This window comes from Mixophyes fleayi, chromosome 8, assembly GCF_038048845.1.
Source record: "Mixophyes fleayi isolate aMixFle1 chromosome 8, aMixFle1.hap1, whole genome shotgun sequence".
NCBI lineage: Eukaryota > Metazoa > Chordata > Amphibia > Anura > Limnodynastidae > Mixophyes > Mixophyes fleayi.
This window is the reverse complement of record NC_134409.1, coordinates 38460344-38486624: the sequence shown is the minus strand read 5'-3', so window position 1 is coordinate 38486624 and position 26281 is coordinate 38460344. Positions and strand designations below refer to the sequence as shown.

Sequence of the window (26281 nt, the reverse complement as noted above, 5' to 3'; positions counted from 1 at the left end):
GGAACTAGTCTCTGAAGTCTCGTCCAATCATCATAGTTCCTGGAAGGCGGGATGTTTCTATTTCAGAGGCTGCTGAGGACAGTTCGGTTTTAGCGCCGTTTTCTGTCCGATACGGTTTACGGGAGAACGGGGGGGAAATGGTTGGCGGCGACGTGACAGGTAACTAGAATATTTTTATGGGAGGTAGCGTAATACCCCATAGTGTTATGTTACTTAGGACTACAGTAAAGCAGGGGGAAAATAAACAGATTCGTTATTAGTATGGGGATTATAATCTGATGTACTTTAGTCGTGATAGCTTTGTGTTACTGACAGCAATGATCGCCGCCATGTTTCCTTGGACATTCTCTTGTAGGAACAGAGTACATATGGAAACCAGAAAAGTGTAAACATAGCCCACAGCACACGGTCTATTCGTAATATATATGGCGTAATGCAGAATTTACATTATTAAACCTTACTGCCATATCATCTTAATACAATCTAATATGCATATCAACAGGTTTGAAGCATTAATATTTATCTGCTAATTGTTTGGGTTTTAAACTCATATTGTGTAATGTTTCATTATTTTCAATGTTTTCACTAATAGAGTGTACTTTTGATTTTTCTTCAGTTGTGTTATGAGTCTTTTCCAAACAGGCAGCAGCAAACTTAGTTTTTCCATATTTGTCTTAAACCCATAAAATCATGTCATTGCAGTTACTTATTGCACCTTTATTTAAATGAGGAACACTTGCACCTTGAATAGCAACATTTTTAATGCATTCTTGGTACTTTGCTATAAACTTAACATCTGTCTTTCTTGAGATGTCAACTATCCCTGTACAATTACTATAGACTAAAGTTGCTGAAAAAAATGTCCATATTAAAAAGCACCATCTTAATTAGTGGTGAAAGTGGACCTTTAGAAGGGGTGTTATGAACAATTGAATGTGAATGAATGGAATCTAATAGTTTTACAATGAAGGAGAGCTGACATACCATTGTATACACCACCACTGATCTTAATGCCATACATACATTAGAGCAGTGTTGGCTAACCTGTGACACTCCAGGTGTTGTGAAACTACAAGTCCAAGCATGCTTTGCCAATATATAGCAGCTTATTGCTGGAAGGGTATGCTGGGACGTGTAGTTTCACAACACCTGGAGTGTCACAGGTTAGCCAACACTGCATTAGAGGGTCATGAAGAATGTTTGTCATCTCTCTCATGGTGGAGATCCAGGAGGATGTTTCCATATGAACTGCTTCATGTGTGTGCCGTATTTTATACATCAGCTGAATTAATAGTTTCCATGTTTTGGTTGGGGGGGGGGGTTGTGTGTAGAACTATTCAATTCAAGGCACACAAGATATACTGCTGCAAAAAAATACATATTTCATCCTGGTGCAGATCTGAGATTTAATCCCCTCTGGATCAACCATCGGTTTCAGCAGCGAGATCAAACAATGCACATCTGAGGAAGGGGCAGAGCCCCCAAACATGCTATTTCAACTTTTATGAATAAAACACATGCCCTGTGTGCAATCCTAGATCTCATGTCTGAAACATTTTCTGTATGACTACAGAGGGCATCATGTATGTTTTAAGTTTTTATATTAGGCTTAAGTGACATGAAATGATTCATATGTATGTATCATACATAAAGACTATTTTATGTATATTTCGTTATTAAAGAATTTGCAGCTCTAATAGTAATGTAATCTGCTCTACTTATAGGAGAAATTGAAAATCTTATTGCAGCTGTACCACAAATTGGTAATGTCTTCTATATTATGGGAAAAATTGGAGAGGGTAAGTTTAAATATTATGTAGGTGGGCTTGAAAAAAATATTCTTGTGCATGGTGTTTTTATTTAAGGTGCAGACAAATACATAGTTCTTTCAGGCCATTGTGAAGCCTTATGGAGAAAATGCTGCTAAAAGTAGTTTAAACTTGCATTTGCAGTATTATGCTGCTACCTTTAAACAAAGTCAAAACTCCATTTGTCCAAAAAGTTTTGCTTGATCTTTGTAGGTAAAAAAATTTTTTATTGTTTGATCAAATGCACTACTTTTTGTTTACCAGGTTGAGCAATGTTTGTGTACAGATATCTTATAAGGAAGTAAACAAATAGTAAGGGTTTATCCAGGTTTCTCTTGATTTGAAATGCAATTCAAAATACTTGCAATAAAGTTGCCTCATTTATGTAACTATCTTTTTCTCATTTGTTACAAAAGTCAAGAAACTACTCATTTGGACGAGCCCTTTGTTTTCATTGTTACAACCACATCTTTTAGCTTTGCATGAAAGCTGTTGAGAAAGGGACCAAAAAATGACACAGCTTGGCTGAAAAATTTCATTAAACATATTTGGGCAGATTCAATTCCCCATGTTCTTTAGAACCACGGGGGGCACGCGTTATTACTGTTAGTACGGTAATTGTAACTCTTATTTTTGCTTGTGGCTCACATAGCTGCCAGCAAAAATCGGTGTTGGAATTATTGTACTAACGGTAAAAATGTGCCTCTATTACCATAGTAATGATAGTAGTGTGCAGTCTGCAATCTAAAGAAGAACGCAGGGAATTGATTCTGTCCCATTGAATGAAATTCCCAATGAATTGTGTTCTTTTAAAAAAATAAAAATTTATGTGCACAAACTACTAGAGCAATAAACTAGTTTTCAACAGAAAGCCCTGCATGGAGCAGCCCTCAGGCTTGGCTAAGGGGAGGGAACTATTTAATGGAGTTGTAGTAATTTAAATAAAAATGACTTATAGGTAAAGTATGTCATGCATATTTTTTTTTTTTTTTTTACACAGGTACATTTAGTTCTGTGTATTTGGCTGTTGCAAGACTAAAGTCAGGAGAAGATTCTAAATTTGCTTTGAAACATCTAATCCCTACAAGTCACCCCAGCCGAATTGCAGCAGAGCTACAGTGCCTCACAGTAGCTGGGTAAGTATTACGTGATTATTTAATAACACAAGAGGGCCACAACACTGGTGCTAATCCTCCATCCCAGAGCTTTCCATGACAACTGCTTTCATGTGAGGGTGTTGCAATGTTGAAAGGTGACAGGAACTCTGCATGTCTTATTTGTCAGCGTTGGCAATCACAAAAGGGACTAGGATGGAAGTGTGGATGAGTTATTTCCATTGGCAGCCATCATCATTTATTTATATAGCGCCCCTTACACGGTTATACATTTTTATAATTTATTTAAATGGTGTTCTCTAATATATTGCAATTTATTTTTTACTTTTAGGTAAACCTATTTGAGACTGAAACATTTATGTATTTTCATGAATTTTATTGGTATTTCTCTCATCAGTCATTGATTCTCAAATCTATCCTCCTGTATCCTATCAGTACATGTTTCCAGATATTGTAAATTGGTCAGTTATTAATGTGTACCTCTAACTGTTAAAATATGGAAGACATATGCATATATTACTACCCCAGGACAGGTTTTATAAACACTACTGTAACACAACTTGGTTTTGATGGATCTTTATGAAGTCAAACATTGAAGGTGCGGTTGAAACCTTTTACACTTTTTGGCCAAACTGGATAGATCTGATCATCCAGGTGTCATGCCATCCACTGTACCAATTGTGAAGAAGGGTAGCTTTTGTGATATCTTGTTTTGTGTTAAAGCTTGTACATTAGGAATAATGTACTTCAAATTATTGCTTATTATACTTGAGGCCTCATGTTAATAGTCACTACTGTGTAGCTTACAATATCCTTATAGGTTGCAGGGAGAGGTTTATTCACATATAATTGACAGTGTAATTTGTAAATGATTATCATTGACATAAAACAATGTAGCATTGGTAGGCTATATTTAATGTGGTACTCCATTTTTAAGGAATTCTTGCCTATCTTTTCCAACTTGTAAGGTCATGGCAATAACATTTAATCAAATTGTTTTTCAGTATTTATCTACCTGGGAAATTTATAAAAATAACATAATTGGCCAAGGAGACAATATATCAGTCTACCAATTTGTGAAACCAACAAACCATATTGGCTTTTTTACAATTTTGATTTTGTTGTGACTTCTGCTGAGGATCTTAGGTGGTAATTGGGCCTCTGCAGGCATCTCCAATAAGCAGTTGGCTTTCATATTTGGCTCTCCTGCTCCAGAGAGGATTGATTATTATGCTTGACAGAATTCCTAGGTATATGTAATTAACAGGACCTTGTTCTATACAACAGAGACCATTCCATGGTAGGAACACACAAATAATATAATTATAAAGATTATTAAAGAAAAAGGTGGTAACACTCTTGAATTTTACAGTCCACTTCCTGCTAACACTTCCAAAATATACTGTTATATTTGTTGGTAAAGAATGAATAATGTCCATGTTTAAAGAAAAAATAACTTTGCAATATGGTATGCTCTCACTTTAAGATGCTATGATCATACTGGTGTCTGATTATTTTCATAAACTTTAATTTGCTTTGCATTGTGTGTAATAAATATTCTATATCAACTTTTTGTATGTTTTGTTTTTTGTTTTCCCCACAGAATATTAATCTAGTTTAGCGTTTGTTTTGTGTCTTTGGTAGTACTTTTTCTATTAAAGTGTATGATTTGTGTTTTTTCTATTAGGGGTGAAGACAATGTCATGGGAGTAAAATACTGCTTTAGGAAAAATGATCATGTGGTTATTGTAATGCCTTATTTGGAACATGAATGCTTTGTGGTAAGACTTTTTTCCATTTATTTTCAATTATTGCTTGCAGTTAAACTGAAAATGAGGGTGAAAAGGTAAACTGCAAAGGGCTTAATAAGCCTTATTGAATTTATTTTTCAGGGACCACAAATCCCTTAGGTTGTAAGCTTGTGAGAAGGGCCTTCTCACCTTTGTCTATTTTACCTAGTTTGGTACGGTTTGTCCCCAATTGTAAAGTGCTACGGAATTTGCTGGCGCTATATAAACAAAAGTTGACGATGAGAAGCTTGATGTATGAACTTTGTAGGATAAAACATAACTCTTTATATGAAGCAATCCATCAATGAATTATTCAATAAGAGGTCAATATTATCAACACTCTGTAAGAAACAGAATGCTATATAAAAATATTAAACTGTTTTGGATAAACTACACTAATCCAGTTGTGACTGGTGATACTCTAGTATTTACAGGGTTGAAACTAATCTATCTTCTACCTTATGTCAGAAAATCTGACTGGTTTCTGAGGACAAAATTCTATAAGTCTTAAAGGGTATATTTAGATGTATAACAAAGTAGATCCTAAATAGGAGGATCACTTAATACAGAATCAATACAGGTGGTTAGTTATAATAAGGAAGAAACATATGAATGGTGAACAATAACAATTTTTATTCAACAATATAGCACTTAGTGAGGCTGGTGGTATTTTCACCATTTTAATACTTTGCACCTTTTTTCACTTTATTAATTTCAAATATTTTGCTACAAATTAAGAACTTGCAAGATGGTAGCAGAAACTTGATGATTCAATTTGTTTTCTCCAACAAATTAATCTTTTCCAAAACTTGTATTGGAGAAGGAATTCTGTTTGTAACAGCACCTTGATTACCTTGTTTGAGAATTCCACCTCAAGGAGAGCAGCTGCATTTGAGTGAAAAAGTGGTCCCTGGTGCAGGGTCTGGATGAAGTAGTTAGAGGCCAGGTCTTCTCCAGAAGCCTCTCCCTGGATAGTGCAAACAATGGCAATGAGGCCAAAATGGGTCGACTGCCATTACCTCCACTCCTTCTGTCCTGATCTTCCATAAGGTGTCTTTTGAGGGCAAAAGAGGGGCTATAAGTTTCAAGGTGTTGTCAGAGCATCTATCCCTCATGCTGTGGTGTCTGAGATGAGACTATAACCATATTTATTTCACTTTACACACTTTTCTCCACCCCTTCTATGGCTGGTTTCTTCAGAGGTTAAGTTTTTCTTTTTCTTATCATTGTTAAAAATTCTTTTGCCACAGTTCTTCTCCTTGTCAGTTTATGGATGCCCTCACTATTCAAAAAGATCTTGTGATCTAAAATGGGTGTTGAATGTTTGTAGTTTTTTTGCTTTGGCGCTATGCACACTGCAGTACTCTAGTGGGTAAATGAGTCTCAACATCCTGAATTGAGCTCTGTTAGGACCGACCACTCTTGTTTCGAGACCAATACCTACAGGTCCTTAAATGTTGCTTCTTGCTCCCAGTTGAGTCTTTTGCAAATCTGTTGAAATGATCCAGAGAATTTGGACTGTGATCCAACTGGAAAATCTAGTGGGAGCATATTCATGTGCAATCTTGCCCATGGAAGGATGCAGGTAGTGGAAGAGAGCATCCTGGGACAAGGCTTGAATCTGATATGCCAGATTTTGAGTTTTGGATCACCTATTTGACAAGATAATTGATCTCTTGTTCTATCTGTACTCCCAAGAACTGCAGCTGTTGAGCGGGTACTCTTTTGTTTGTAATCCAACCATCTTTCTGCAGGAAGGAGAGAAACTTGACTGTCCTGGCTTGTACAATGTGTACTGATTTCCCTGTCATCCAGATAGGACCAGAGTGTTCAAATTTTTTTCCTGCACAAATTGTTTAAGCCTTTGTAGGTTAAAGATAATTTGGAAACCTGTTTCTTCTACTAGGAAAAGTTTGGACTGGAAGCAGTCTGTGTCTTAGATTGACGTAATAGCAGGTGATTTCTTTGGTTTCTCACCAATGTCTGTAAACTGCTGCATAATGCTTCCAGTTGCACTGGTGAGAATGGACTGCTGGGTTTTACAAAAATATTCCTCCTAGGTAATGCTGAGATTTGACTCCAGTGATTTTGAATCACCCAAGCAAGCTTGTCACCAAAAAAGAACTTTCAAAGGGAAGTGTCTCAGCAATTTAGATCCTTCCCCTGGTGACCAGTGCAGTGGCCACAGTCTGGCAGAAAGTGTGATCGCATCCAGTGATGGCTCGCAAACTAAATTGATCCCCCCTTTTCATAACAGCAATGTTTGAGTAAATCTTATTTCTCGAACATTCTTATGCAATGAATCCATTCAAATCCTTAGTTTTCTGGAGACTGAGGCTATTGTAACCCCAGATTTGATTATTCCTTGAAGAAATTTGATGTTTCTTAAATACTTTCCATCGTCTCAATGTTCTTGATTTGTTTATTGGACCCCCTTTTTCCAACAGAATGCATTTTAGCTGAGATTGGCTACAGCTTCATCGGCTTTAGGGACTGATTTCCACATAGAAACCTTTAATAACCTGGTGCACTATGAAAATTTTGTGCTTGTGTTGACAACTCTCAAAAAAGGCCTCTTATAAAAAGGTCAGAACGAATGTCCTATATCCCCATGCCCTTAATGTTTAGGCACCTCCTATTACTTCAGTATTAAATTATTTGGGATCCTCCCTTATCTCTTCTGTTTGACTGCCAGATGGCCATTCATGCTCATCCATGGAATCTAAAGATCCACAGGTAGAAAGGACTGGAATGTCATCCAGATTTAAATACTGTAATTTGGATTCTTTTGAACGTTTGACAAGCATATAAATCAACTTTTCTGACAAGATTTCATCATCCAATTACTAGATCCTTAAATTGTTCAGGAGGGCGAACTGGGTCGCATCTGTATTTATGAATACACATAAGGGCCCCATCAAAGTCACAAGGTAGCTCTTTATCCTATGCTTCACAAACATGATTATTTGTACTGAAAAGTAAAAAGGAAACTTTTCTAACAGACAAGACAAAAATTCACACATAACTAGGAGCATACATAGGACAGATGGTTTTTAGATTTTTCTCACTTTCGGAAACATAATTGCAGGCTATATTGAAATCTGAATCTAAACTCCACTAAACACTTCTAGCCTCACTGCTGCTGCATGTGCCAGTCTGACTTGGAAGTGACATCTGAGGTCATTGTGGTACTTCCTGGTGATGCAAAGGTCACGTCTTCGTAGCCCTCCGTCCAAAGCTAAGGCAGATGAGATGTAGAATCCATAAATTAAGAATTTCTCTGGTATTAGATCAAATGGCTTTCTCCTATATAACCTAGCATGTTTCATCAAAGTAAGTTCCTCAGCGGTGCTCATGAGTGATACCTTTTTATAGGATGCAGTTGGTATAGTTGTATAAAATGACCGAGCCAATTCTATGTATTATATTCCTAATTGGTTATATTTTTAGTGCAATATATCCATATTAGAACAACATTTTTAAAGCACTGCTTTAAAAGAAAAACAATGTGCAAATAAAAACATGATTACTGCTTGCCATTCTGATGCTGCTTAATTCCCTCATTGTGGACTCCAAGCTTTAAATATATAGTTACAATTTGCTCCATCTATTGTCATCACACCAAAGACAGGGTTGCTTTAAAGATCTACTGAAATACAATCTCCATTCAGCTCCTGGACCCAGAGTGGTCAGCTATCATTGCTCTTACCATCTATGTTCCTCTGGTTTTTTTTTCCCATCATATTTGCCAACTTTTTTGCAACACTTTTTTTCAGGTCCATCATTGGACGTGTTAGAATTTTGCATTTTATGATGTCGGCTGTGATTATTTTGCTTAGCCTTTAAAAAAGTTTTGCTTTTGATTCTTATTTACCCGTATGTTACTAATCTCGAGGACCACTCCGTTTGTGGTGGTTCTGAGTTCTTTACCTCACCTGTATTATAAACTCTCGTTGTTTATACTGTTATGGGTTGTTTGATTATAACATATGCTGTACCGTTTATTTTTGACAAAAAACTGAATAAAAATATATTAAAAAAAGTGTTGCGAAATGAAAGTTTGCAGCATTTTTCTATGCCTGTTACATATTTAAGACTTCTCTTGAGACTTTGTTACTATCCATTTTTGATATGATTTATAAAGTTTTCTTCGAACACTATGTACCCAAATGTCTAATTTTCATTTGAACCTAAATAATTATCTTTACGCCTCATTACTTTCTCAATATTTGGTTAGTTTCTATTTGCATAATTGTTTGTTGTTTTTTCTATGCAGGATATTTTGCCTTTTCTGAGCTTCCAAGAAGCAAAGGAATACATGTTTAATCTCTTTAAAGCTCTTAAACGTATCCACCATTTTGGAATTGTGCACAGAGATGTTAAACCAAGTAACTTCTTGTACAACAGGCGTCTGAAGCAGTAAGTTAATGCATATTTTAGATTATCTAGTTCTAAATAGTTCAAGTGCTGTGAAAGTATTAAGCAGCTTCATCAGGTTTTCTTACCAGTTTAGAGGAAGGACTGTAGGTTTTTTTTTAAATCAAATTAAACGTTTTTAAATAGACAAGTCAGTCAATTAGGAAGCTTCTTTTAAGAAATGTCCTGTAGAAAAGTATACCATCTATTTTTCTCTATCATAATTTTAATCTAGACATGTTGAAATCACTGTTTAGTAGTTTGATTCCACTGATCTGTAGGTTATCTAGAAAGGGTTTATAGAATGTTTTTTTTTTTTTTGGGGGGGGGGGTTTAAGGAACGTTTCATATTAACACACTATACCCTCTGAGTTGATATCTACTACAGAGAAAATTGGGTGTTTGGCTTCAATTTTAAAATTGATTTTGGTAAAAAACTGGCTTTTTTTTATATAATCCTATCTGCATGTACTAGTCAACCATTGAAGAAGTTCTAACATTGGCCAAGAAATCTTTGCATGCTGATGATTGACTTGCCATAATGTCTTTATGGTTTCAGTGAACACAGCTCAATTTACTTAGTGTTTTCCTGTCCCCCCTTTTTTACGGAATAGTAACTCAAAGGATTACTATTAAAAAATAGATGCGATTTAACTAAAATAACTATAAAAAATACTGAAATTGACACTTATTTCCTTATCTAAAGATTAAATTTACCCTCTAGAATAGTGTTAGAATCCTTTTTAATGCCATTACTCTGGACATGATCAATAATGGACCTAAAAGAGAACTCAGGGACATGTGCACACCCCCAGTACAAAGTAATCAATTTTAAAAACATGTCAATATGGCATACTCAGTCTAACCAGCAAAAATAGCTTTCTCTACAGGTTTCTTGCTCATCTAACCTTTAGATTATTTTTTCACTTTTTTATTTATTGACTAACTGCAGCAGAATAATCCACTCCTAGTGAACTCTGCTCCGCCTATAATTCTTCTGTCCTACTTTTGTTCCATTAAAAGCTGGTAGGACTGGCCATCCAATCTACAACAGGCAAATACGATTTACACCTATTGATAAAAGAGTAGCAATACTCAGTATCCATATTAATGTGTAAATTGAAGTATGTCAGGGGAAGGACTGATTTGTTTTGCTATAGTGTTTGTTTTTTCTTTCAGTATTTTGAGAGGTCTTAGACTGCAGATTCCACCACTGTTATATCTGTCAGAAGGTGTAATCTGTCTAAACGTTTTGTATACAAAATACTACAAGGGAGAGAAATAGCCGAAAAACAAGTGTGCGTTTTTATAATAAAATGCAAAGTTTATTTTTGTTCAAAATGTTAAAATGAGAGAATTACTTCCCTTATTCCATTTAATAGATATGGTGTAACCGATGGTTGTATTTATGGGATTTGTACTGCTGTTTTGAAAATACTAAAAGTACAATCACATTGACAAGTTGTCTGTTATTGAAAACATGTATTGTGCAGTCTTCCATGTGTCAATGCTTGTACTGCTGTTATTCTGGAAAGCTAAGATTCTCAACTCTTTTCAAAATCATACTAATTTATAATAGAATTACAAATATTAAAATAAGAACAAAAATAATACACTGCAAAGTTATGACTGTGTGATGTCACTCTTTAAAGAGTGTAATAAAAAATATTATATTTCACTTTCTGTAAAACTGTCAAATGTAAATTTGCTGTTGGCCAATTATGTCATTGTTTGCGTTTTCTTTTAGGTATGCGTTAGTAGATTTTGGATTGGCGCAAGGAACACCTGATACACAAATAGAACTTCTTAAAGTCCTTCAGACTAAAAAACAGGGGAGTTGCTTACAAAGTAAACTTCACACAGTTTCTGGAAATATACCAGTACCTAGAGAAGTAGTTCTACCATCTTCCACAAAACAGTCTGTTAAAAGACATTGGTCACATTTACAGATAAATCCAGGAAACAATGGAAAGGTTCTCAGTCTTTTACTTATCTTCTCTCAATGCTAAAATACCAAAGCATGACTAATTTCTACTCGGCAAAATGTCTTGTCTGATACTATACTGTTTTGTTGGGACTTATTAATTTGAAATGGGGGGAAATTATGTTGGGTATTGGGGTTTTTTTTTGGGGGGGGGGGGGGTGGGGGGTGAGATTGTAGGTTTTTACATTTTGGTTTTTGCCTTTTTGGATATTTTTTTTTTTTCTCCCAGTGGACAAGATAATACAGCATGATAAAGCTACAACCCATTTTCATTTACATCAAGTAGCAATCATCACTATAACATGTTGTGCTGGTTAAGTGGGGAAAGCTACTGGAGGAATACAATTTTCCGCTGGTAGTGCTAATGCCAGGCTGGGCAGCATAGGATGCTTATTAACTGATTAGAGGGCAGCTAAGCCTCTCCTTGAGGAACAAAGGGGAACAAATGGAGCAAAAATGTTTAAGGTGGTGGGTGATGCTTTCCATGCATATGATTGTGCCAAGTGTGGCTTCTAAATGAGGTGACAGCGCCGTTTAGTCTTGTTTCCCATTTTCGTCTTATGATTTTTGCAGCAGCTGGGTATGAGATGTTTGCTTTATTGAATATTCATGTTCAAAAGGGGATGGTGGAGGGATGTTGTCATAGTAGGAAGATCTAGAGATGTTTGGGGATTGCTTACTTAGGTTCAGAATGTTATGTACAGAAGAGACCACCAGATGTGAGTTCCCTTGCAGCCCCTGTTCCTCCCGGATCATGAGTTGTGGCTATTAAATAGCTTGCTAATTTTATCTGGTGTGTTACATCTATATTAGGGCTTGTAGACCACCTCATTTACTGTATAATTTTAAGTGTTCTATTCTACTCCTCCCAATAGTCCTCTTGAAAGGTGGTAGGGACATATGTGGTCTTCCCTTACATATTTGTACCTTCTCTGGGATTTTGTAGAGAAGACTAGTGTCAAATTGTAAATTGGATCGTGCCTCTGTATAGAGCAGAGATTGGTAGACTAAAAATTAGAGGGGGTCTAAAGGTTTACAGATGGAGGAACAGGAGAGCGTTTGATTTGTATGTACTATATGGTGCAAGATTTAACGTAAACATTTGTTTCAAGTGTTCCTTATGGAGTTTAAGATTCATTTGCATTAAATACTAATTTTGGTCTGTTAAGCATTCTCTAGTTTGAATGTGAGAGCACTGTGCACCAATGGGTGTTTATGATGCTTGTTATGATTATTGCACTGTCTAGACTGTTCTTGCACACTTAAAGAGTTTGAGACTAAAATCATGCATGCAGATGTTCTCATTTTATTTCACTCCCTAAATGTTACTATCATCTCTTGTAAAGTGTCAGATATAATTCTTATTGTGCTATTTTTGGATGGGTTTTCTAGGAAGGCTTGCTTGGTGGGTGTACACAAAGGTCTGTGTTTGGAGAGAGGAATTTTAATGTTCACAGTGCAGTTACCCAAGAAGTAAACACTACAAAAGTAAGTATATATGTTATTTTTTGTAGATTAACTCAACTTGTATATGCAGCAATATTAAGCATGTATGTTATATGGGGCTGCTATCCTATTGCATCACTCCTTAAAAAAGAGAACCCTGATTGCACTCACATGTTAACGATCTAGTATATAGATATAGTGTGCCTCTTTCTTTCATCAATTATGCAACTATCTAATGAAAAAATATATGTGTAGTATATTTTCATTTAGTGCAGACAATGACATTTTGTGAAAATCATTTTACTTAATATAATTTCCACTTGAGGATCTGTAAACTGTATTGGTGGACATAACAAATCATTCATAGAAACAAACCATGATGCTTGCGTTTCAGCTGACTTCCTGTATATCTCAAAATTCTATGCGCTGTTGTGGTTGAAGGAAGCCTATCTGTAAGAGCATGACAAACTGCATAATTTGCCATCTTTTCTGTGTGAATGTTTCCTTGGCTCAAGGCATAGTCAATATGATATAAGAGTTTAATAGTTCCTCTTGTCCACTAGTCTCCAACATTCTAGTATCTAGAGATTTACCATGAAAGTAAAATGCATTATTCAGTGTTTATTGCTCTACACCTGTAAAGTGTAACCTCCACACTCCATTAAACAGGTGAATATCCACAGATATCTTTAGGAAAGTAGTAAAAAACCCAAACTGAGAATCTAGTTACTGCAAGATCCCTGAAATTCCTCCGTGAATCACTCGGCACAAACTCTTGTGTGATGTCATGCGCCCTCTTTTGTACAAATGTACATGACTTTAATGGATAGTCTGTTAGTGTCCCAAGATCGCAACTTCTGTTGGAGTGCAAATGTTTACCTTCTCACCTCAGCTAGTGTAAAGTGGTGGAGGAGCTGCATATATAGATGTTCCATACGTTACATAAAGATGCATTTTTATCTCTCAAATTGATTTCAACTGGTAATTCTGAGATGCTGTTCCAATAACTAATGACACATTTTGCACTTTCCAGTTTCATTTCTGTAGAAAAATATATTTCACTCTAAAGGGAAAAGACTTCAGTTATTGCATGTACAGTTCAGCTCCATAATATACAGTCTTTAAATAGTTATGTCAAATGGTGGCTTTCCCTCAGATTATTAGCAATAAAAGTAGCAGTGTGTACATAAATGTAATGCTTGATCACTACTGGTCTTAAATGTGTGAATTGCTTCACTATATTGAAATTCTAAATGTATAAAGTACAGCTCAAAATAGAGGCATATGACATCAGCAACAATTGGTTGAATGGTCCCAAACTTTTATTTAACCCACATAAAACATTGTAATGTGCTGTAGTAACATGTTGAAACAAAGGATTTGGTTGGTGCTCCCCCAAGTGTAACGTGTAGTATTTCCTCAAGGAAACTAGTACATTTTCTAGGGAGGTGCAGCAACTTCATTGTTTAAGGACCGATCATGGAATATACAAACTCATCAATACAGTCACTCTGATATGTATTTGTAGAAATGGTTGCTCATGCCGGTCTATAATACATTTTTTGTGATCATTTGAGCAAGAACTCAGTACAGTAGGCATCACCAGAAAACAAAAGCTATCCAAACACAAGTGTGAACAAGACACACGTCCAATTGCAAATGGAATGGATATTGAAAAAGCTAATGTCCTAATACTTGGCATGTTACAAATTTGCACTGAAAACGGATGTATTTATTCCTAATGCAAAACCTGATAAAAATAGTGACTTCTATGGCTACAAAATAGGGTTTTTGTTTTTAAGCACTCAAAACTATTTCACAAATAAAGTTAGTACATGGAAAAGTAATGAATTTTTCTTGGATTCTTTTTATTTAAATGACAACCTTATGACTTAACCCTTATGCTTGCCATTTATCTGTATTTTGTGCTGAGCCTGTAAATGTTAGTGCCTTTCCTCTCCTTTGCTAGGCCCTAGCTGACAGCTTCAGGTTCTGGTAGAATGCTCAAAAACCTCTTAATTCCTTTCTCGAGGACCTTACCTATTTGGTTGCTTAGGGAATCCTGTGGACTACTTTCAGAAAGGAAAATGATCTGTCTCCCTTTCATTGTAGTAATATGATAACTTATCATAGGGATCTATTGTTAGCTGGCAATACAAAGTCATATAATGCTGTGGTGCATTGGTTACCTGGATCAGGTCCCTCTGCACCCCCAAGTATAAAAAATGGCTAAAACAAAAAATATGGTTTAATGTCTCCCATCTCTTTCCAGCATCATAACAATATCTCCTTACTACTACCATACAGACACTTGCACCTATGCAATCACAGCAAATGTTAGGTAGGAAAAGAATAACTACATTTTTGTCTGTGTGGAGATAGGTGATTGGGCCCTTCATTTATCCTATAGTTCTCTATATAGTACCCTTAGAATAATACCTGTATTCTCCCATGTTATCAAAATAATACTCAATCACGATTCACCAGGGTGGAATGAAAAATAAAAACCTTAATCCTGGCGACATCTCCTAATCAAAAATTACCAGCCGGTAAAGAAAGTTTAAAATGCCCCCATATTCCACAATGCTTAAATGGTTATTGGACCACTAAGTCTATAATAGAAAATGGTTGTGTGTATATTCCCTTAGGACAGACCTTAATCTAAGACTTCTTGCTATATTCTCCAGTATACTTGGTGATGGCATGTAAGGAAAAGGCTTTCTAACATATGATAAAATTATCCCAAGTATCTATACTTAGCTACTGAAAATAATTGCCTATGTTTGTGAATATTGAGGTAACTAATTTGCCTAAAGCAGTCTATTTTTAGGTTTGTTTTCAAAGTGTTAATAAATGTTTACTAAGTGAAACTTTTCTAATGCTGTGATTCATTCTGTGAAATCTATGCACTGACCTTCAAAAAACACCATTGTGTAAGTGCCTGGATGAGAGTGTAGTGACTGTTGTTGGGCTCTTTATATTTATGGAACATCTGGAAACTTTCACTGCATGTGTATAAAATAGTATACATATATAATATATACATTTCGACGAATATAAACTTTAGATTATATAATTTATTTAATGCTACTTAATAACATTTTTAACTTGTCCATTGAAACCTACACTACAGAACATAAAGCAGTCCAAATCATTGGATGCAACCAGAAAATTGCCAGTAAGAAAAACTGTTTCTACAAAAAACGCAGCTAGTGGTATGACTAGGAAAGCTGCCAGCCTGACCTGTGACTGTTTTGCAAAAGATCAAGTCTGCAATATTTGCCTTGCAAGGTAATGTATTTTAATAGTGTTGTAAAACAAAGAGGAACACTGTCCAGCAGAATTAGTAGTTGTCATAATTGTTTACCACAGCTGGCCCAGCTAAAGATAGTCTTACAGAACTTACAGATAAACAATGGTTTGTAGTAGGAAATAACAAAGCCCAGATAACTTTATTGACTCTCAAACCCCTTTTTTATTTTAGAACTTGTTGTAGTATTTGAAATACAGTTAAATTCTATAAACCTGTACAAGGGGCAGTAACATTGCTCTGCTTCACATTTGAGTGGGTTTCATCCAGGGGCAGACCTAGACTTTTTTTTTTGAGGGGATAGATTTTGCATAGCCATGCCCCTCCACTCTGACTGCCCCACTCGCCCTCTCTGGGTCCGCTAGTGGTTTCTTCAAGCAATCTATTGAAAAGAAGGCTGCATATCCGAAAAGGAAAGGCAAATTGTTTTTACTATTGAAATTCTTGTTTTCAAGAAGTATGTGAACCCATAGATCATCATCATTTATTTATATAGCGCCAGCAAATTCCGTAGTGCTTTACAATTGGGAACAAACATTGATAAGACAATACTGGGTAATACATACAGACAGAGGTAAGAGAACCCTGCTCGCAAGTTTACAATCTATAGGACAATGGGAGTTAAAACACAAGTTCATGTGCTACATCATATTGCACACTGGACCAGCTAGAATGCAAAGGTAAAAGTACTGAGTGGGCTGTGTGGCAATGTTGGTCAGAGGGTTGTTGTCTTGCGTTAGCAGTGTAGAGGATGGTAATAGGGTAATCTAGGGAAATTAAGATGGTGGTTGAGGAAGATCATAACCTTTTGTAATATTCCTTATGTTTGCAGCATTTCTTGCCATGATACTATTAAAATTACATAGTGTAGCTGTACTTGTACATATCTACATACTGTACTACTTGCACCAACATAATTTTAAACATGCATTTTTATTAGTGTATGTACTGGGTGATAACCATAGCAGACCATGTATTTATTTTTTAAACTTCTCCATTATTCATGTAAAGGAGCAGACAAGTTGCGCCAAGAGCTGGCACACCTGGCTTTCGTGCCCCAGAAGTGTTAACAAAGTGTCCAAATCAAACAACTGGTAACTATTTATATATATTTTTTTCATGTTTAACCTTGTGTAAATAAATTTGAATGTTTGTCTCCAAGGGCCACAACTTAGCTCTTACCTTATATGGGTAGGAAGGGGTTATCATGATGTTTGTACAACAACAATCTCGGCATTTTGCTGGTTCTTGTCTGTCTGTCCACTGCGCTTGATTTCATTGTCGGCATTGGTACGACTGCAACAGCTACTGATCAGTTGTTTGGTCAGAAGAAGGGCATGTCATTGTCAGATTTTCTGAGGTACCCCTGCTGGAGGTCTGTTAGCCCGTCTGTCTTTCAAAAGTTTTCCAGTGTGCGGCAGTATTACACAATCTATTATCTAAAGTTACAGTAACTCAGGATTACACCTACTGCTTTTTTTTATTTTTATAAATCCTTTTTGGAAAAAGAAAAAATAAGGTATACAATATCTGTTGTCATTAGTGGGTGAATTTGGGAGCTTAATGGTCCTCCAACCCTGAAGTACGAATTTCATATTGAAATAGTTCTCATTTCTATATAAATACATTTAGTTTCCAGTAAATCTTCTGTTCACTAGACATATATTTTTAAGCTCTCTGTGAAAACTGCACATGCTCCATGGTTGTACAGCAGTGCAATTAAGGGGTAATAAAGCCATTGGTGTGTAATCGCCAACTTCCCTTTCTTCCAGAATTTGAAACTGGAGACAAGGTAACTGAGCGTAAATGACTCCAGAAACTTTCTTGAACTTTTTCCAGAATGTCAAGAGCACTCAACCAATATCAAAGGCTTTACAATAAAGTCTCCATTAACAGAGCAGCAGGGGGTAGTATGATGTCCAAGCCTGGTCCTGGAGAGAGTAAGGTTTACTCAAACTTTAATATGGATGGAGTTCTTTGAAAGCCAATAAAGTTTGTATTAAGGGTAATGATGTCCATTCTCAGATATAGTTGGTTGAGCCAAGCTGCCCGATCTGTATCTAGTTTTGCAGCATGTCGCCAGCTTTTTGTGTGTCTGTACAATTTGTACTATTGAATAAATGGCACACATGGTCAAATCATATTCTTGTAATCCACATTTTCTGCCATTCCTGATTAGCATCTGGTAACATAATGATCCGGTTTGGCGTTTATTTTGGACCTGCGCACAGCGATTTGTGGCCAATTAGACCTAAACACTGCTGCCTTGTGTTTCAAAAGAACACCTTTGCTGTTGTGTGTAAAATGTATGATCAATTGTATGTTTTGATGGTCATATTTACAAAGAAAAGGGGGTAAAAAAATTCTGTCATGCATTATTTGAAAAACTAAAAGGTGGCCAGGTTTATAATCCTGAAATCAATTTACCATTTGGGAGTAAACCTAAAACGTTCATCTTGTTCTAAAAAGCTTTGTTTATAAAAAGGAAAACTCAAAACCCATTGTCATGAAGCAAACAAGATGTTCGTTGGATTGTAAACGGTCTTGAAACCGTAATTTTTATAAATGTTGAACTAATTTAAATGTGTCTTTAAACAATTAACAAATTATTGGGAAAATCTATTTATGTACATCATGTGCTCTTGAGCGATTTTGAAGTTCTGTAGCCTCATTCTAATTGAGAAATAAATCTGGAAACTTTTAGGTCATTTTAATAGAGCCTCTTACATTTTATGGTTAAATTGTAACTTATGCAGATTTCTTAATTCAAAACTGGTAGGTAAAATACATAGTTCAATGTTGCCATAACATGTCACTGCATATCTATAAAAATAAAGGACCATAAACACAAAATAAATGTTTCAGATAAAAGCAGTGAAGTGAAATATTTTCAGTGATAACTTGACTTTCCACTGCAGCTCTTGTAAAAAGTACTGTACTACATGCTGTCATGTTCTGCAAAACACTCTGTGCACAATGTGTGCTGATCTACCATGTAACTGGCACACAGTACCTGAAATATTATTCTAATTGTTACCCTTCCATCTTAACAGGTCTGATTGTAGACTGCCTTAGATAAGGACCATCAGTGAGCAAATAACCATATTGACCATATAATCTGCAGTGACACCATTTATTTAGGGAGAGGTTTAGCAATAGATAACTGGATATTACTCTGTATCTCACTATTACACCCCAAGCCAGTGGATTCCAAACTTTCAGTTCAAGGCACCCTTAGGGCCTCCATTATTTTTTCAAGGCACCCCTAAGCCAAAATAATTGCCAAGTAGTCCACCGCCGTGCTTACCACTGGCCCTGGCCGAGGCACCCCAGGGAGCCTAGGCACACAGTTTGGGAACCAATGCACCAAGCAATGAAAATTGAATACAGCTAAACTTTTAGCATTCTATATTAGAATATATGAATCATTTAATTATATGGTTTTCAGTTATCAAATGTAAATTCTAAAAACTTTCTCATGCCAAATCTGTAAGGGAACTACATTTCTGATGAACACTCGTATATCTCATAACAATGGTTCACTTGTTTGGAAGGATAGTTGTATTCTTCCCTAAACCCTTGGGTCTTTAATCTGTAACCCTATTTCTGGTTTACACTCCCACATAATATGCAAATGCATTGGATGTTGGTGAATATAAATTTTATTTCACCCAATTCAGATCCTAGAACAATAGTAAAAACCATTGTTTGATTGTAAGTTGCTGTTAAACGCTCCCTCTTTTTGTCATAACCTAAAATAGAGAGCAAGAGAATCTTACAGGGTGTATCATTACAAACACCATCCATGGAATCTGACAGGTCAGTAAACATTAACAGCGCAGTGTACTGCTGGTCTCAATCTTTTAATCACTTTTTTAATCTTTATTTATTTTAAATGTTTCATAATGGGGTTGCATTCATATTTTAATGAAATTAAGAAAAATAATTAATTGCTTTTTGTCTGTTTTGGTTTATCAACCAGCTGGGTATAAGCTATAGGGTTCTGAATTGCCAAACTCTGAATTATAGACAAGGGAATATCAAGGGCTACATACACATGTAGAGGATTGTAAGGAGAGTGATGGACTCGGTGTAGTTCAATGATTAGTAGTAGAGGTTGTGGTAAAAAGGTCTGGGACTTGGAAGTCTAGCTGGTGCACCGTCAAATACAGTTTAAGGAAAGATTTTCATTTCACAATGAGAGAATAATTTACTGAGTACATTTAAGTATTTGTGATGGGTTAGTAAAAGTGTACCATGATAAACAGTTCAATTCAAAATAGCACATTAATTCAGTACAACATTATAGATGATGCATATATGGATGTGTATAAAGTTGCAGTATGGATTGACTTTATACTCAGGTGATTACGGGTAAAGGAACCAAACTACATTCTAGATGCAAAAAAGGTTGTCCATAGGATAGGCTATCCACGGATCTCCAAATAGGTAATTTGTCATTGGTTTGGAGGTATATTCAGTTATGTAATAGTTCAAATGGTAATATCCAATGACTAGGAGTTCTCATAAACAAAGGGCTTTTAATGTAACCAGTATCTCCTGGTCTGCTAAACGATAATTGTAGTGATAGTAAAGTCAAATTATCTTAGTAGTTTATTGCACTCACCCACTCACCCTGCTTCTAGTATGCACTTCAGCAGTAATTCTATAGTCCTTCACCCCTGATGTACGTTGGCACCAGTTTCAATTAAACAGTTTGTTTCTCCACAGTGCGTCCCTATCACTAATAGTCAAAAGGAGATCTCTTGTTTTGCTAAAGATCCGAATCTCTATATTTAGTTAGGTTTTTTCGAAGTGTTTCCTTAGTTGAATTTTCGCAGCAGACTGTCTTTTACCTCTCCTATACATTCGAGAGGCATTGTATAATATGGTCTCAAAGTGTTACGTTTTGCTGGGAAATTTGGTCATGCTGCACAGATTGTGGTGGGTGAGCTCTATTTTTTTTTTTCCATAGTCTTTATATGGCAAACTCCACTTTTCTGACCTGCTGGTATCTTGGGACCTGCTGCAGCCTGCAGTTGAATGGATAAAGCTGCCTGTGGTTGTCCAGACACCTCCACTTCTGCTTTCAGGCGGGTGTCTTTGCAGTTCATCCTTTTCTGTGTTTGTGCTCTCCGGCAAATGCTGTCACCGGAGTAGGCGCATTCAATGGATCAAAGGCATTTCATCAATTTAATTTGACTCGGGGAGGTATGTGGTGAATACACTGAATAATCTTGGTGTTGTCCTTGGTTTAGGGGTGGCACTTAAACATCAGATTACAAAATAAAGATTTTATCATGGCTGGCACCTAAGGAATATTGCCCAATTCAAACTTTTGATTCTCCCAGAAGGTCTTCCTGCACTCAAACTACTGTAATGCACGCTACCTCAGTCTCCTAGGTGGTACAAAATTAGCATACAGGATGGAAGACTGCCTCATTCTTGCCATGTAACACCTGTTCTCCATTCTCTTCAGTGGCTCCCTTCTGAAGCAGCTTTTGGTCCCCTATCACCCCCCCTCCCTAAACTCACTCACTTCGATCAGCAGTTAAACTTGACTACCTAGAATCTCCTATATATCATATGGGGCCCAAGCTTTTAGCTTTGCGGCTCCTGCTCTTTGGAACTCAGTCTTGCACAATCAGAGATGCAACTCTTTTTTAGAATAACCAATTCTTAGTTCTCTCTACTGTACTGTTAATCTTTTACCATCATTTTATAAAGCAATTTTCTTCCAACAGGACTCCAAGCACTTTACATTTGTGTGACAAAAATAAACAGTAGTATAGTTTGTACTATTCACAAGCACAGTACGTATGTAAATAAAGCTTACTATGACGATGAATAAGGTTTTTTTTTAGTATTGTATTACTCTGTTATTGCATTTCCGAACTTCATCTTTTCATAGACGTCATGTATTTGGAATTACTAGCTAGACTATTTCCATTTCGTCTGTTCTGTTTAAGACTGTCTTTTTTGCTACAATGCCCATCTGTTATCCTCCATATTTTAATAACAAAGTGTGATTATAAAAGTTTTGTCATTATGATTGTTTTTACTGAATAGTAGATGCTCAGATGTTATAGTAAGGGGAACTTGGTGAATTGGGCATGAACACTGATCTATTCTGAAGATTAAAACATTAATTAAGAACTTGGACAGTTTACATCAGCCTATTGCAAAAGACATTTAACAGCACAGATTAACAATGACTTGACTTTGGATTTTATTTCTATTGACTAGCAAAATGAATTAAACAACTGTCAGACTAAAAAGTACAAATCATGATGAAAACATTGGACTGCTATTTTCACACCAACAAGATATTTTCTATAAAAGTGCTCCTTTCTTGTTTCTAATAAGCGTGTTTTTTTCTCAAATCAACTTTCCCACAGTAGTGTGTATTTTTATTTAGGTTGCACGTTTGTCTAACAATTTTCCAGCTAGGTCAAAAAATGTGTTTTTTGGCTACAATCGGCTTGTTAAAACTAAAGCAAAATGGTCTGAGGGGCAATTCACAACAATGTTTGCTGCCCTTTAGGATGCAGCCATTAAAAGCAGATTAATTTTGTAATGTAACTTTTCATTGCAGCTATTGACATGTGGTCTGCGGGTATCATCTTCCTCTCCCTTCTCAGTGGTAGATATCACTTTTTCAATGCTGCGGATGACATGAACGCTCTGGCACAGATCATGGCAATCCGTGGTACACAGGAGACTATTCAAGCTGCTAAACATTTTGGTAAGCATGCGTTGACTTAAGAGACTTAATATAACTATACAAAACCTCGTAAACTTCAGTAACTTCACCTAAAAAAAATCATTCATGTAAATATTCTATATAAGGTGCCTAGAATCAATGCTTAAAATATTAAACAGAAAGCTAAACTGGAACCCTTTCGTTCTGCCATTTTAGTGTACGCTAGCATGTAGAAAATTGTAGATATGACTTTATATTTTAGTGTTTGATATTTAATGTATAGGTTCTCTGATATTTGAACATTTGCATAACAAAGCCAACCAGCTAAACCGATTGAAAATACTGGGTGTGTATAAATGTTTGTCTATCAAATGTTGAATTTCCACTTTAGATGAGAGGGTAACTCCATAATGTCTGCCTCTCCAATGCAATAACCATGATCCATAGAAATGGTTATTTCAGTCCAGGCTTTTCATGGTCACAGGTGCAAAAGACATGACCGAGTCGTCTTGTGCCTATATAGGACCAATCCTATTTAAACTATTAGCAGTTATTACAGTAACTTTGGTACCGAACATATTTTAAATGAGCAAAATCATTTTTTATAATTTTTGAATGGAGTGCTCCTTTAACTTGAAATGCTTCAACCTGATGGGCTTTTTATATAATATAAGTACTTCCTTGCTGTAGAAGATGCTAAAAGGGCTATGTAAACTGGATCCACTGATTAGTACTTCTCCAGACTGATTGGAAACCATTTGGAATTGCTTGTGCACAAGCTTTACTCACCAGACATTTAAATCATATGATAGTGATGCACAAAGTTGGGGTATTGTGGTCCATACACAATCATTAGGAAATGTTTTGATGGGAGATGCTAATTGATACAGATTTAATAGGTTCTGTAGCTCTTAAAAACCATTGACCCTAAATGATTACTTTAGTTTATGATTTTTTTATGTTCTAAAAAATATAGTAAGTAAATTATGATTTTCTTTAGAATACAAATTTAATTGAAGTGATCTCATTGTTGCTCCTTATAAGTTCAATCTTAAATGCTGGAGCAAAGTCTGTTCTTTCCTTAGTCACCTCTAATGTGGATCACTTTGGAGTGTCTTATATCTATAAAATACCCACACACCTTCCAGAAACGAATTGCTACAGGAGCCATTACTGTGTAGTAGATACTTGATGATAAATAATGGATTCTAAATGGATAAAGCCCCTACTTTGTTGGGTCTGTATCAATCAGATATTTGTCCTCTGCTCTGTTGAAAGAAATTGATCAAATAATATAAACACAGGTGTGCAGCAGGGACAAGGCTAAAATAAAACCTAGTGTGGTGCACAATTCTTTATAAATGAGTCTGCAGTGTTTGTATGGCACTTGGTGTATAATGTAACTGTTTTAAATATCCATCACTTGTGTTTTAATAATTAAATGCTAAACCTACTGTTGAGGATTGTTTTCAAATATTGATGCTTAATAATGAATGGTATGCGCTCTATTGTGACAACCATTATTACACACCAGCAAAGCATGATATGTTGGCTAATGTATGTGTACATATGTTTACTGATTATTTTCTATATACACCCTGACGTTTGTCTGGTCAAAGCCATAGCTTTGCAATCAGCTAGCATTGGAAAAGTAGAATAAATTCAGTTCCAGTTTATTTTACCATTACAGAAGCTGTCATTTTATTGGCTGTGAATGTCTTCCAGCCTCTTTAATTCAGTAAGTGTCTTGACCCTCAACTTTCCACCTAAACCGTTTTTTTTTGGGTTTTTTTCCTAGGTAAAACTGTACTTTGTAGCAAAGAACTTCCTGCAAAGGATTTAAAGATGTTATGTGAAGGATTGAGGCCATTGTGTACTCCCACATCCAGTAGCGAACCAGAAATTCAAAAGCAGCGAGCTGCATTACAAATGAAGGCAATGGAAAATCAAGATGGATGGTTTAACAAACTGATTCGTGTCACACCATATACTGATAGATGCAGCAATGTAGTTGAAACTTTTACTAACAGCCTTGAATCTGAACAGTCTAATATGAATGGCTGGAATACGGTGCCAGACGAGGCTTACCATCTATTAGACAGATTACTGGATATGAATCCAGGCACACGAATCACAGCAGAAGAAGCTTTGTTGCATCCACTCTTTAAAGATCTCATTGGAACACATTTGTGCAAACTGAGCTCCTGATGGATGCTTTTTAAATGTGCATTTTTAGGATTTATTTTTTTTGTATATTTAAGATTGTGGTTTATAGTAAATTATTGAAATAAAAACTGTCATGTCTAGTTTTGTTTTGGCCTCTAAAGACAAAGCTAAGTGTGGGACAATAAAGTGATGTATGAAGAGAATGTTGGTTACTCTTTATAATCTCTGTAAGACAAATATTTTACATTGTCCTGCCAGAGAGATTGACTTTATGATTTTTCAGCCAATAAATATTTTTTTTTTACAAAAAATAGGTTTACAAGCATAAACACAGCCTAAAATGCACAAAATAACATATTTTTATTGCTCTAATTCTTTTGTGTCCATATAAGGTGACAATATGGAGAAATGTTTGATTAAGAGTGATTATTGCAGTATAATCAAAGTTTTGCAGCTTGATTTTCTTTCACTATTAAGTAATGTAATTTTTCTGGCAGGGGCTGCAGGAGAAAAATGCTTGCAGATGTTGAGTATTGATTGCATAACATGTCAAAACCCTGGGGCCCAGGCCGTTTCTTTTTGCTGTTTCTGTAATTTCAGCAAAGCACTGAAATGTTGTTTATATAAAGGAACAGAGCCCAAGTTTGGCATCTACCAGTGCCTGCAGATGTAGTGTTTCCTTGAACACTTGCTTGTGCAGCCTGTGAGTTTTGCTAAACTTTAATAATACCTCTTGCTTTTCTTTTTTTTTTCCCCAGGATTTTCTGTTTTTGTTCATACTTCAGTATTTCAGATGCTCAAATCACTTAAACTTTTACAAAATTTATCCCGTAAACAATCAGTAGAGCTTGACCAATCTGAGGTGCCCAGTCTGCTTTGTGTGCTAGCAACCCAAATGGACTTGTACTGATAAAATTGCAGCTGTCTGATAAAGTTTATAACATTGAGACCTGATTTTATATATTTAAAATCCCAGAGATCTGATCACTAGATAAATGTTTATTAGCAACTTTGTGTAATAGGGCAGTATAAAAACCTATAACTCATCAATTTAGATATACCAGTAGTGGGTGAAAATGGCAACACCTTGAGTGAGGGAAGCATATTTAAAACAAGGGCATCGATGCAGTTATGGCTCATGCATTAAGCAAATAATATTGCAACATGGTCATGTACAAACATGCTGGGCTGGTTTCCTATCATTGTGACTGAGGAGACAAACTTTAATACAGATAATTGTTTTGTGCGTTTGGAAGGAGATTTAGTGACCAAAACAGCTCAATATGATGATCTCAAAGTGAATGGGTGCTGCCAGACAACCTTTCTGAGGGTGCAAGTGCTCGTGCTAGATTTTTAACATTAAGTGCATTTTAATGCATGCTTTCAAATGGAGTTTGAAAATAAATGGTCAAAACAAATCTGGTGTGTTCACTTTGTACCATTTTCACAACTGGCAAGGGAAGCATTGCAGATACTGATGCCTTAACCACGATCTACCTATCTGAGATGGGATTTTCAACACAACTGCAAATTTCAAACTGAT

At 35.9% G+C, this 26281-nt stretch overlaps 1 protein-coding gene across 2 annotated transcripts; it reads left to right on the top strand.

The window, feature by feature from the left end:
* Positions 1-24941, top strand: CDC7 (cell division cycle 7). 2 transcript variants are annotated; one of them, XM_075182394.1, is made up of 11 exons: positions 1-159; positions 1725-1799; positions 2809-2944; positions 4611-4704; positions 8990-9132; positions 10877-11102; positions 12506-12601; positions 15693-15850; positions 16881-16963; positions 22465-22614; positions 24371-24941. In XM_075182394.1, the coding sequence occupies exons 1-11, from the start codon at positions 138-140 to the stop codon at positions 24778-24780; spliced, it is 1593 nt and encodes a 530-aa protein (XP_075038495.1). In that variant the 5' UTR covers positions 1-137; the 3' UTR covers positions 24781-24941. The 2 variants fall into 2 exon arrangements, with proteins under 2 accessions (XP_075038495.1, XP_075038496.1); XM_075182395.1 differs by having other exon boundaries at positions 2-159; positions 10877-10962; positions 12507-12601.
* The last annotated feature ends 1340 nt before the right edge of the window (positions 24942-26281 follow it).